This window comes from Acanthisitta chloris, unplaced genomic scaffold (genome assembly GCF_000695815.1).
Source record: "Acanthisitta chloris isolate BGI_N310 unplaced genomic scaffold, ASM69581v1 scaffold5116, whole genome shotgun sequence".
Classification (NCBI taxonomy): domain Eukaryota; kingdom Metazoa; phylum Chordata; class Aves; order Passeriformes; family Acanthisittidae; genus Acanthisitta; species Acanthisitta chloris.
The window spans coordinates 53,676-66,393 of record NW_008678570.1 but is presented as its reverse complement, the minus strand read 5'-3'; the positions used below and the strand labels follow the sequence as shown (position 1 = coordinate 66,393).

The window sequence follows — 12,718 nt, the reverse complement described above, 5'->3', positions numbered from 1 at the left end:
GGTTGATTCTATGATTCTATGATCTTCCTGTATTTTTGTGCTCAGGGGATGAAACCTACAGCAGTGCCCATGACTAATCCTGCATCCCTAGGGAAGCAGCGCCCAGCTCTCCCCTACCTGAATATCCTTTGGGTGAAACTAGTTTTTCTGGGAGCAAGCTGTCCCTCAGGAACACAGTCCGGTAGAGCAGGTTTGCTCACGCTGGAGGCACTGGAAGGTTTGGCTTAGACTGGAACAGCCAGGGGTATGTATGGGTGCCAGCTAGCACGGGTGATTCTTTATTCTATTTATGAATGACAATGATACCTCTGGGCTGCTGCAGCTGCCTCTATAAATTGATGGGTTGCCAACAACAGGGTAGACTTGTCATGTCTTAATTAATGTTGCCTGCTAGCTGCTGGCTCTGAGTGCCTGTCAAATGTCTCTATATCTGGCATTATAATTATTGTTGTTATTAGTATCATTATAGTTACAATCTTTATTCACAAATGTGGGGAGAAACCTAGAGGGTAATTTTTGCCAGAGTCATGCTATGTGACATTTATAAATACCATCTGGAGAACAAGGAAGAGTATATAGTGAAACCCCTCTCTCCCAAGAAGAAACATCCCAGCCTAGATTTGACATGCAGGGAGCCAGTGGGCATGTCAGGAAACCAGATAGATGCTGTCCTCTCCCTTCCACCAAACTGCCCTCTGATAGCCCTGAGGAGTGTCTCCTCAATGGATGTGGGATCAGCTGTTTATTTCCAAATTATCCTAGGTCCCAGCTCTTGGTCCTGTTTCCAGCAGTGCCAGTGATAGCCATCTGTGTAATTACCATGGCTTTCCTCAAAAAGGAGTTAGCCTTCTCCCTAGCCCTCTTAGGCTCTTGTATTGGTAATAACTCTCTGGACAGATGGAATTGGCAAAGATGGTAACAAGAATGCTGAATTACTATATTTTTTTGACTTTTTTTTTATGATGACCTGGTTAACAGCTTGATGTGTTTGAGTCACTTTTGGCTGATTTGAGTAATTGAGCTCCTTTAGGGGAATGAAAAGTATTAAATCACTGCCTTCCCTTTTGGGAGGATATTTTTCCTGTTAAGCAAGCCTTGCTGGTTTCTGCTCTGTAGGCTTGGAAATGAAGATTAAATAATAAATTGGTCATCTCTATGACAACAGAAACACAGCTTTCCTGACAGAGGCATTGTTTCAGAAGCCTTGCCAGGTGGATCACAGATAAGAAACTTGCATGAATTATAGTTTTGGCTCTAGCAGATAAAATATTATTCTTGGTGCCTTTTCAAAATATGATCAGCCGGCACAGGCTATTCCACCACAAGGGTTGTGAGCTTGGGGAAGTCCAAAGGCTTTTTGCTGTACAGCCAGATCATGCAGCTCGTTTGGGTCTAGACTACTTAAATTTCTGTTTCTATATTTGGGACACTTGATAAGGTGAGCTGAGGCAAAGAGACATGTTCAGGGCAATTATTTCAGTGTTTGTGAAAAATAAAGTATAAAAGGACAACAGCAAGAGGGAACATGTTGGCCAAGATATTTCAACTGGCTCTCCATGGGTAGGGAGTGCAGGTGAGAGACTATTGTATATTTTGGTGATAGAAAACTAGGCTGAGCATCTTCCTGTTTGTTAGGTATTACTTGGGACAGCACAGCCAACAGGGAAGTTATCCAAGTCCAGAACGGTGATTATTGTCAATTATGTGCGCAAGGATTCTTCTTCCAAAGGAATGTTGGCTACAAAGCAGACTCTGTCCAGCAGTAAAATATCTTTTTTTCAAGCCAAAGTGCCATAGAAACCTTGTAAAACCACATGGCTTGGCTCTTTTATCTCATGCCTCATCCGTGCCTGGCCTGCATTGCCATTATTTCTGACTCTGCTTTTCTCCCTTAGGTCTCACATTGGGTGCTTTGAAACAAAGAAAATAGAAGGAAAAAACAGATAAAAGACCAAAATGAGGAAACATCGACATTTGCCCTTCATGGCAATGTTTTGCCTCCTACTCTCAGGCTTTTGCTCGGTTCATGCCCAGCAGCAACCAGGTAAGACTGTACTGCTTTAACTGGCTTTAGCCCTGTACAAACAAGCCGCTAGTTTGCACTGTTCAGTTTTTAACATGCATGTCGATGGTATGTTGTGGATTGATTACCTTCTGCTCCTCAGCTCCCACCTTGCTGAGGGTCTTTTTGGACCCAGACCGTAGCCAACATGCACAGTGCCTTCCCGAGCATGTCGCTGGCTGGTGGTGTGCCTTTGAGGATGCTCTGCAGGGGAGAGGGTGTGGGATGTGCACCCAAGTTGGCCCTGAGAGGGTTTTCATCTGGGCAGAGCTATTTTGACCTCCTTGCATGTGCAGGAGGGCTTTTAGCTGTGAGAAGAGCACTGTCACTGACCTGCAGAAAGGCTGTTTTAAGAGGTGATGCTGGTGCCTCTGGGACCAGAGCTAGCACCGCTAAGGGGTTGTTAATAGCAGGAAAAATATGAAAAACTCATGCCAGCACTCAGACTGCCCTTCTTTCCTTGAGCACTGCCACAGAGACAGCAAAGCCCTGAGTTCACATAAAGCATGCAGGAGACTGTGGGCAGCTAGAAGCTGAAAGAGCCTAAATTCACACATGAAGCTATAGGCATCTTTATCTGTTTCGGGGCTGGTGTCCAAAGCCATGTGGTGTGGGTCCAGGAGGGGAGAAGCATCTTAGCTCTCTCTTGCTGGGAAGGGTAGGTTGCATGCTGTCCCCTCCTGTCCTCCAGCACCTGTTGCATCAGGGCACTGATGGCTGCCTGGTTGTTCTCTAGCACTTCTCGTTCTGCTGTGGGCGATAAGGGGAAGCTAAGCTTCACTTTCACCATGCGAAAGAGGCTGTTGGTATTTTGGGTGAGGAGGAGGAGGCATGCTTGTGCTGACTGATAGAAAATCCTAAACTCCGATCTGTTTTTTTAAAGCTGTCAGAAACGTTGCCATGGCTGATATAATATTTCTAGTGGATTCCTCCTGGAGCATTGGGAAGGAACATTTCCAACTCGTTCGAGAGTTTTTGTATGATGTTGTAAAAGCTTTAGATGTGGGAGGAAATGATTTTCACTTTGCCCTGGTCCAGTTCAGCGGAAATCCCCACACAGAGTTCCAGTTAAATACCTACCCCTCTATCCAAGACGTCCTGTCCCATATTGCCAATATGTCTTACATGGGGGGAGAGAGCAAGCCTGGAAAAGGATTAGAGTACCTAATCGAGAACCATCTCACTAAAGCTGCTGGAAGCAGAGCCAGTGAAGGCGTTCCTCAGGTTATTATAGTGTTAACGGATGGACAGTCCAGGGGTAATGTGGCTCTGCCATCATCTGTCCTTAAATCGGCCCGTGTAAACATGTTTGCAGTCGGCGTGCAGGATGCAGTGGAAGGGGAGTTAAAGGAAATAGCAAGCAAACCCTTCGATACGCACCGTTTCAACCTAGAGAATTTTACCGCTCTCCATGACATAGTCGGAGACTTAGTGGCAAGTGTCCACTCATCCATGACTCCAGAAAAGGCTGGGGCCAAAAGACTGGTTAAAGACATCACAGGTAATGGCTGACTGGTGGTATCTGCTGGCATTGTGCTGTTTGAAGCCTTTGTAGGGACAAGACTGAGATGGACGTTCAGAGGTTTAAAAACAAAGGTTTGAAGTGTGTGGCCCTGTGTTTGTAGCCTTTGAGTGTGATGTTGTTTGCAGACTGAGCTGCATCCCTGCCAGAGCTGCTGGGGGTTACTTGAGGAGCCCTTGGATGGGTAGCAGCACGCTGTGGGCATTCTTTGGTGCTCATGGCATGGAAATGCAAACATAGGGAGCTCTGCAGAGTTATTAAATTGCCCCATCCTGTCCAAACCCCATGCAGGGAAATAAGGGATGAACACTCCAAACCTGATGGTGACCCTGACCGAAAGCCCTCTGGAGACTGAGAAGGTTGCTACTGGTTGTGGGGACACCATGCAGGATGTCCTTTTACAGCTAGTGAGGGGAGATAGTCAATGTGCCACTCCAGAAAGTCACATTCTTGGCTGAAGACAGCAAATGAAGTTGAGTGGAGAACTACTCTGCTGAAAACCCATCCCTGACCTGACCTTTAGCCTCTCTCCTCATCCACTTGGAGAAGGTGTGTGTCTGCAGAGTCATTTTTGTGATGCCACGTAAAATGTCTTCTTTACCAGTCAATGGTTTCCACCTTCTGGAGCTCTGGACACTTCCCGTAACCAAGATCTCCCTGCAAACCATGCTGGCTTCAATGAACCTCCACTGACTGCAAGAGAGGGGCCCAATTTTCCAGGAAAATTATATAAGACAGTCTTCCTCTGTCCCTTCTCTGTTCATGAAATTCCAATATGGAAAAGGCCTTCTGCGCAGCTTTGTTGTGTTTCAAATCAGAAGACCTGGAGATCAAACCTTTCTTTTTATTCCTGAGACTCCATCTGAAGTTCAATAGCTTGTGGGGTGACGTAAGGCAACGGCAGCGTGATAAGGCGATGTAGCATTAATCCCCCTGTGTTGTCTTGCCTGATTAACCCTCACACCAGCCCCACTGAGTGCTCTCCATCACTGCATGACACCAAGCAACACCAAAAGGCTGTGTTCATGTGTGTTTTTACTGTGCAAAGTGCTTGACAGGGCAAATATCCAGGTCACATGAAAGCCACAGGGGAGTAGCTGCCCAGAAAGATGACAAAAGGCTCGCCAATGCTAAGAAAATGATACCAGTATATGTGCAAAATGAATGTTACACCCAACCTGCTGCCAGTGCTGTAGTTGCTGTTGGGCATCTTTGCCATGAAGGACCCCAGTGCTTCCCTGTTGAAATCAATAGGGGAATTGGTCTTTGGCATCTGGCTTTGCTCTTCTGGGCTATGCCAGCAGGTAACCTCTAGTACGGAAACATCTGTAGGCACAGATATTTCTTGAAAAGATTTAAAGCCAAAATCCTACTGTATGTATATAATGAATTTCCAAGTTTGTTACCACTCAGTTTTTACAAGCACTTCCTTCCCATCCTATAACACAAATAATCTAATCCTACTACTCTAGTTTTGCCCCTGTGTAACTTGCATGGTCAATATACACTGTCTCGTTAAACATGGGATAAGATGTTACAGGTCCTAAATCCTGGATGATGATAACATGCAAAGCGTGGTGCAAATAACTTTGCATAGGAGTGTAAGAAGTCATTTATTCAGCTGATAACTCCATGTGGTATTAAAATATATAAAAGTGCCATGGATGATATGTTAGAAAGGAACCCTAATATGAAATGGAAATGCAAAAAACCCCCCAGTTCCATAGTGGTTCCAGTACAAAGAACCAAAACTGTTTGTCTGTGGCAGTCCCCAGAGCTGACTCACGTAAGTACAACAGTCAGCCCCAAGTTTGCCCTGATGTATTTGTTAAATCTGAACTGTCTGTCTCACCTGACCCTCCTTGCTTAGTTGTGTAACTAGCATGCTTTTATTTGTTCTCCACACCAGCTTGTTCCATAAATGCACACTGAAGTACAAGGGTTTCTCTCCAGTGATGACAAATTATCCAACGCATTGGCTTCATATCTACTTTCTCTGCAGTGGGAGCAACTTGAGCTGCTGTGATGACACCCATTAGTGCTCATTTTGTTCCTCAAAAAAGGATACCCAGGGCATCTAAAGCAGTCCTGGGTACAACTGCTTTGAGGTTTCCCTTTCCTTTATATGATGAAGTAGAACATGTACCTCTCAGCTGAAAATGGCACAGTGAAGACAGCCCTGAGCACCCCTAAATTTTGTCTCACTGGAAAAATAAATCCTGGAGCTCTTTGCAATTCTGAGCCCTGCTGATGCTCTCTAGGCCAACACTGGCTATTGAGTTGGCCCAGGGAAGCAGTGGTGCCCTGGAGACCTTTTGCTTTGTCGCTGGAATTGTGGCATTATTTGAATCTCTTGGGGACTTTGTGGTGTATGAAAAGATTCACTAGAAAAACAAATAAACAGGCAATAAATAAATAAATGGCACCACTGGTTAATAGCAAAGACCTCAGGTTTATTCCTATCCTTGCTAAACTACATGCTAGTTTTGCTACTGATTTCGCCTTCAGCTTTCAAAAGTTGAGAGCTGATTGAGATTTCTAAATGTCGCCTGTCTTTCATTTGCAAATATGGCAATTTTGAAATTCATATGAAATTGGAAAGTAATATCATGGAAACATCTGACCATGCTTTGTGGTCTTCTTTCTCCCTGTTTTTGCATGCATATGACTCTTAGTGATGTCAATGGTAAAATTAATTGAGCACAAGGAGTAAGAGCAGACACCAGGACATTCTGGGTCTGCCTGGGTAAGTCTCACAGCAAAATGCTTCCCCTCAACGCCAAGTTCATGCCATATATAAGCTTTGTTTGGTGTGTGTGTATTCTCAATGCTTGCGATCATCTGGGTATGATTGCAACAAATAGAGTTGGATAATTGTGTCATGACTGATTTCATCACCCTTTTTTAACCTGATTCTGCATTCCTTGATTGAATATTCAGAGTCTATATAAAAATACTGAGCAGACTCCTCTAGCAATAATCAATCCATCTTTGTGCAAAATATTTAAAGTGTGGCCTGGTTGAGAATTGTGTGGGTCAGCTTGCTGTACAAATAACACTGGGGTGGATGCTGGCAGCTGGTCAAAGATTTACAGTGCAAGAAAAATAACCAGAACTTTTCCAATTGTTTCTAGCAAATGCATTTCAAATAACAATCCTTCATGGTGGGCAAAGCCAATATATTCAGCCTCTGTGTTTAACTAGCAAGGGAGCAGAATTGTGACAGAGAGCATGAAACTTCCCATGCATCCAGTAAATGTTGGTTGTTTGCATTAAAAAAAAAAAAAAGCCTGCCATGATAAAAACCTACTGTCCTCACCCACTCTCTTTAGGGTGAATTGCCACCGTAATCCACTTTTTCTTTCAGCTCAGTCTGAGTATTTGGACAGTACTGGCCACTGATGGAATGAATCTAGATTTCCAAAAATGGTATTTTGCCAGGCTTTTTCCTTACATGCCAGTAATGCTGACCCCCAACCACTGGCTCAGGTTGTGTCCACTCAAGCCCTCTCTTGATGGGTAGTGGATGCTACTGGGAAGGGTCTGGGAGCTCATATTCAATCAGAATGCAGAACTAAGAGGCAAATGTTACCTCCTCAGTGATCATGTGTTTTGTTTTCTCATTTTTGTGTTTCTTACTGGTTTTCCACGAAACATGTCAGAACACTGTACAACCGCATGTAATCACCCATTTTAATGCTTTCACCTTTTGCATTTCTTTTTTTAAAGCTCAAGAGTCCGCTGACCTTATTTTCCTTATTGACGGATCAAACAACATCGGAAGTGTCAATTTTCAAGCCATACGTGATTTCCTTGTAAATTTGATTGAAAGCCTCAGAGTTGGAGCTCAGCAAATACACATTGGGGTGGTGCAGTATAGTGATCAACCCAGAACTGAGTTCGCTTTGAACAGCTACTCCACAAAAGCAGATGTTCTGGATGCCGTGAAGGCACTTAGCTTCCTCAGTGGTGAGGAAGTGAACACTGGTGCGGCACTGGAGTTTGTGGTGGAGAACCTCTTCACCCAGGTGGGAGGCAGCAGGATAGAGGAAGCGGTGCCTCAGATTTTAGTGCTGATAAGTGGTGGAGAGTCTAGTGATGATATCCGAGAGGGCTTGTTAGCAGTGAAGCAAGCTAGTATATTTTCATTTAGCATTGGGGTCCTGAATGCTGACAGTGCAGAGCTGCAGCAGATTGCTACTGATGGAAGCTTCGTATATACTGCCCTGGATATCCATAACCTTGATGCTCTTCAAGAATTATTACTGCCCAACATTGTTGGAGTGGCCCAAAGACTCATTTTGTTAGAGGCCCCAACCATTGTGACCGAAGGTATGTATGCCTTTCTAGACCATTGCATTTTAGTGAATCAATGAATGAATGAGCTTTTGCACGCTTTACAAACTTTTTTTTTAAAAAAGTATTATTTTTTATTATCTTTTCAATGCACCTCTCTGGTCTGGTTATGGAGAAACTATGGGAAAGACAAATAGTGCTGTGGCTAATGTGCAGAAACTCCTTGGCCTAGTGGCTTATCTTTCAAAAACGGTGAGATTCAGTTGCAATAACTAGTATGTCATGGGGCTTTAAAGGTCAGAAACAGAATATAAAAAAGAACATAAAAATTCTTTATTGGGGTATGTATTATTGGGCACCCTGGGAGTAAATACTGCAGCACTGTCAGTTGTAAAAATATTTGTGCCACGTAAGCTTGCATTTTACGCCAGCTGAAAGTGTCATGGCAGTAAAATGTGACTGGGGATGCTAACAAGGATGTTAAATGGATCCCTATTTGCCAGTGTTGAAGTTACCAACTTGCTAAAACAGTAGAATTCCACACATTGAAACTGTGGGCTATCCTTGGGAAAAGGGTGAAATTTCTGTGGGTTTGAACTTAAAAGCCAAACAGCCCTTAGTTCTTCTGAACTGAAATCCCTACCTGGCTAACATATATTTCCCTTTGATCCATTGTTTGAGGAAGTTTATGGCTTTCCACAAGGCCATGGGAAACAAAAATTCAGGTGTAAATGTTCTACTTTAGATCACTTAGTCATCCTTAAGTCCCATTGATATTATTTCTGGACTAGCATTAGCTTGGATGCAGTAGAAAAATCAATACCTGGAGTTATGGAGCAAGTAGGTGATTAAGAGTTTCCACCTTCTGTTTTGGTGACTAAGTTAAATTGGCTGATGGAGAGACTTTATGAAAGTCATAACATGTCGTATTGCAGAGGCTCCTAAAAGGGGCCAGTCTGGAGTTGCTGCACTTAATTAACAGGATACTTAATGCAAACAACACTTCTGAGATCTTGTTGCCAGTCTGGAGTTCTGTACACACTGTTCCTTATGATGTATGTCGACATATAAAGCTGCATTCCAGATGTCTTCACTGATCTATGTCTAAACATGATTGCTATCCCATGGCTCAAATCAAAGGGAGGAATTTGCCTAAAAGATCATTTTACGACCTTGCCTTGATTATTTCAGGAAAGAACATAAAGGACTTTTTCTTGTAGCACCCTCCAAGAACCATATTTAGCTAAGTAAGATGAAGTCTGCATGTCTAGCTAAAATGTGCATGCTGAGATCTGTGCAAGTCAATGGAACATGTCTCTTTCCTCCCCTCTGATTTTAACAGTATGAACAGCAAGATTAAAAATGTTGGCACATTTGGTTTCATCTGCACTTGTACATTTGTCACTTAAAGTGCCAGCTCATTTGTAGAAAGTACTATAGTAACATCAGCCTGTGCAATTACATAAAGATAGATGTGCTAAAAGGAGAAGTGTGTATTTTCAAATGAGCCAGGGAATTTCCTATCCTTAGCATCCATGGAAATAAATTTTGATTGCTCTGCTTGATTCATATCAGTGTCTTGGAAGCCTGCAGCATAAAGCTCTGGTTTGGGAGACATGTCACAGCCCAAAAGGGATGCCAAACCCATTGAGGTGCCAAGTGTTCCTGTGAAATAACAAAGTTACCTCGCTTCACTTCAGCTCTCCAGCTGTACACTCATCCTCCTGGGATGACCAGATGTCTTGAAGTGCCTTTCTGCCTCTCTTCTCCCCTCTCCTTCAGCTACTGGAGGAGCACAGATGATTAAATTAGATGAGGTGCTTCACCAAAGATAGCTGAAATGGCAATGAGGAGGGAACTATGCAGGGCTGGCTTCAATGTTGACACCCTCCAACATTCCCAACTTTTAGAGTCAAACATACTTTGATCCTAAATCCTTTGAAATTCTTGGGAGACTTTACAGGGATTTTGACTAAACCCTGTGAGATGTATACAGCTTGCTTAAAGGCTTTTGCTTTAATTGTGTCCATTGAAACTACCACTGTGGGTTGTTTCTTCCTGTGGGCTTTGGTTTTAGTACTTGCATTCCTCTAGCAAAACATACTTCAGGATTTGAGAACTGCAACAGTAATGAGTAGTGGAGGAAGCTCTTCCTTCCCAGCATCCATCATCTTTCTAAAGTCCTTTTGATGTTTCCCCTAAACTACTATGTAAAGTCAAAAGTTTCTAGGGTCTCCATTTTTGGGTTTCTAGCTGCTGATAAGCTAAGGACATTCTTTGGACATATCTCCTGGATGATACAAAGCAGAGATTTTGGCCCTTGTTATCCATATGGAAACTTTCCTGTTTTCAGCCCTCTCCTCCTTGGAGTAACCGATGAGAAAAAACCTGGCTGGAGGGATGAATGCTGGAAATCATGGCTGTGGGAAAGGGATCTTTGTGGCTTTGTGTATGGCTCTGTTCTGACAGCCTGGGCAGCCAACTACAGGCCACTGGAAGCTCATGTGAGGTTGTGGCTCAGGGAGGGTACCACCATATTTGGTTCTTTCACGTTCTCATCATTTTGTGTCTGTCAGCACTACAGGCAATTTTAAACCTCCATCTTTGATAACTGGTTCTTAGTTAAACTATTTCTAGTAACCATGGTAGGGCTGGACTTGATGATCTTGGAGGTCTTTTCCAACCTGGTTGATTTATGATTCGATGTTTTCCAGCATGGCTCTGTGAGAGGCTTTCACAAAGACTCATTCTTACTGGTGGGGACAGGTCTGAGGGCAGAGGGGCCAGCTGAGCCACAGATCTAATCACCAGCTCTAAATCACTCCTTGGGGTATCCCGGTCTCATGGCAGTCACTGTAATGAAAAACCTGAGAGTAACCATCCTTTGGGAGCACCGCTATGCATGGCCAGATGGTGTCTGGCCAAGGAGGACTGCAGCCAAAACTTTGTTCTTTGTTGAAATCCAAAGTAAACAGTCTCCATGCAGAGGAGCCCTGACAGGCTGAGGGGCTGCCCTTTTTCATCCAGGCAGGACAAGCCAGTATATGCTACTGATTGCACTGAGGGATGTGAGATCCTGATGATGCCAGGTCTCCTCTTCCCCCAGGCTGTGTGCTGGGTGTAGCAGTGAGCCTGGGAGGTGATGGACCTGCCACTTTGAATACTGAGCTCATCTCAGAAGCTGTTATGTGGGTAGGTGGTTTAAGAACACTCCAAGTCCAACATAAAACAATGATCCATAGTGCTCCAGCATAATTTGGAAGCCACACAAGGTTTCCTTTTTTACGTCAATGTCATGAGGGAGGTGATGATGTCAGTGGGATTATCTAATAGATGGTATTAAGTGATGATCATGTATAATGCTTTTATCATAATGGTATTGGTCTTGTTAATATTTACCCTTAAAATTAGTATTTGCTGTATTAAATATGATGATGCTTTAGTTCCAGTGCTGAAACAACAGGGATTTTTGCCTTCCTAACTATCTTTATTCAAACTTATCCAGGGCACTGGAAAGCTAACTGTGCTCTTTCTGTGTTCTCTGTCATCACCAATAAAAAAGTTTCAGAACCTAGGAACCTGTTTTGTTAAAGACATGGCAACCAGAATAGAATCCAGCTCTTCCATGTCTGGGCTAACTGTGCCAAGAAAAATCTTAACTTTCTTTTGTTAGATAAAGAGTAAGATGTAGGATGTGAAGACCTAAAGTGCAGGTATGTTGAGTAAGTGGAGACTATTCTTTACTTGTGTCATTGCTCTTGGGAAACTAATCCTTCTGAGACCAAATCATGCTCAAGCATGATTCGGATGGTTCCACAGCAGACAGAGGGAGAATCACCTTCTTATTTTGTCTCATGTTCAGCTGAGTGCCAAGATTTCTCCTCACTGTTTGTCTTTCATTCTTGCTTTGACATGATATATATTTTAATATTAAAGTGTATGAACAATGCAATTCTTGCCACTGTTCAACTCTTCTGTTTTATACAGGTGAAACATTCAGATTTATTATTAGCCTTCTGCTTGAAAGAACCTAAATCTTAATTTTGTTTTGAAAGCAAGACCCCTTGAAAGGTGTTGAGATTAACAGTACTTCAAGCAAATGAGAAGTCCTAAACATTGTTGAACTTATGACATAGAATTGATGTAGAGTTTGGTGAAGGCTTCCACTAACATGATGTTCATGTGTTACTTGCAGTTATTGAAGTGAACAAGAAGGATATAGTCTTCCTGATAGATGGCTCAACTGCTTTGGGGGCTGCCCCTTTTAACTCCATTCGTGATTTCGTTGCCAAAATTGTCCAAAGGCTGGAGATTGGACCTGACCTGATCCAAGTGGCAGTGGCACAGTATGCAGACACTGTGAAGCCAGAGTTTTATTTTAACACCCACCAGACCAGAAAGGATGTGATGGCTAATGTGAGGAAAATGAAGCTCATGGGTGGTACAACACTCAACACTGGCTCAGCATTAGACTTTGTGAGGACCAACTTCTTCACCAGTGCTGCTGGGTGCAGGATGGATGAAGGGGTGCTCCCCATGCTGGTGCTCATCACTGGTGGTAAGTCCAGGGATGCTGTTGACCAAGCTGCAGCAGAGATGAAAAGGAACAGGATAGTGATCCTTGCTGTTGGGTCAAGAAATGCTGACCTGAATGAACTTCGAGAAATTGCCCATGAGCAAGATTTTGTGTTCAATCCAAATGACTTCCGTGTTCAGTTCATGCAAGCCATTCTTCCTGAAGTTCTGTCGCCTATCCGGACACTCTCTGGAGGGTTGATTGTCCCGGAACCACCATCAGGTAATTAATCAGCTTTTTCTAATTAAAGATATATGGTTTA

General features: G+C 43.4%; 1 protein-coding gene across 1 annotated transcript in view; it reads left to right on the top strand.

The window, feature by feature from the left end:
• The first annotated feature begins 1,956 nt into the window (after positions 1-1,956).
• The window catches only part of COL6A3 (collagen, type VI, alpha 3), a 54,321-nt gene continuing 43,559 nt past the window's right edge, over positions 1,957-12,718 (top strand). The window contains exons 1-4 of the mRNA XM_009076931.1: positions 1,957-2,044; positions 2,946-3,563; positions 7,314-7,916; positions 12,076-12,678. Of these exons, the coding sequence (XP_009075179.1) occupies positions 1,957-2,044; positions 2,946-3,563; positions 7,314-7,916; positions 12,076-12,678 (1,912 nt within the window). The remainder of the gene's footprint in view (positions 2,045-2,945; positions 3,564-7,313; positions 7,917-12,075; positions 12,679-12,718) is intronic.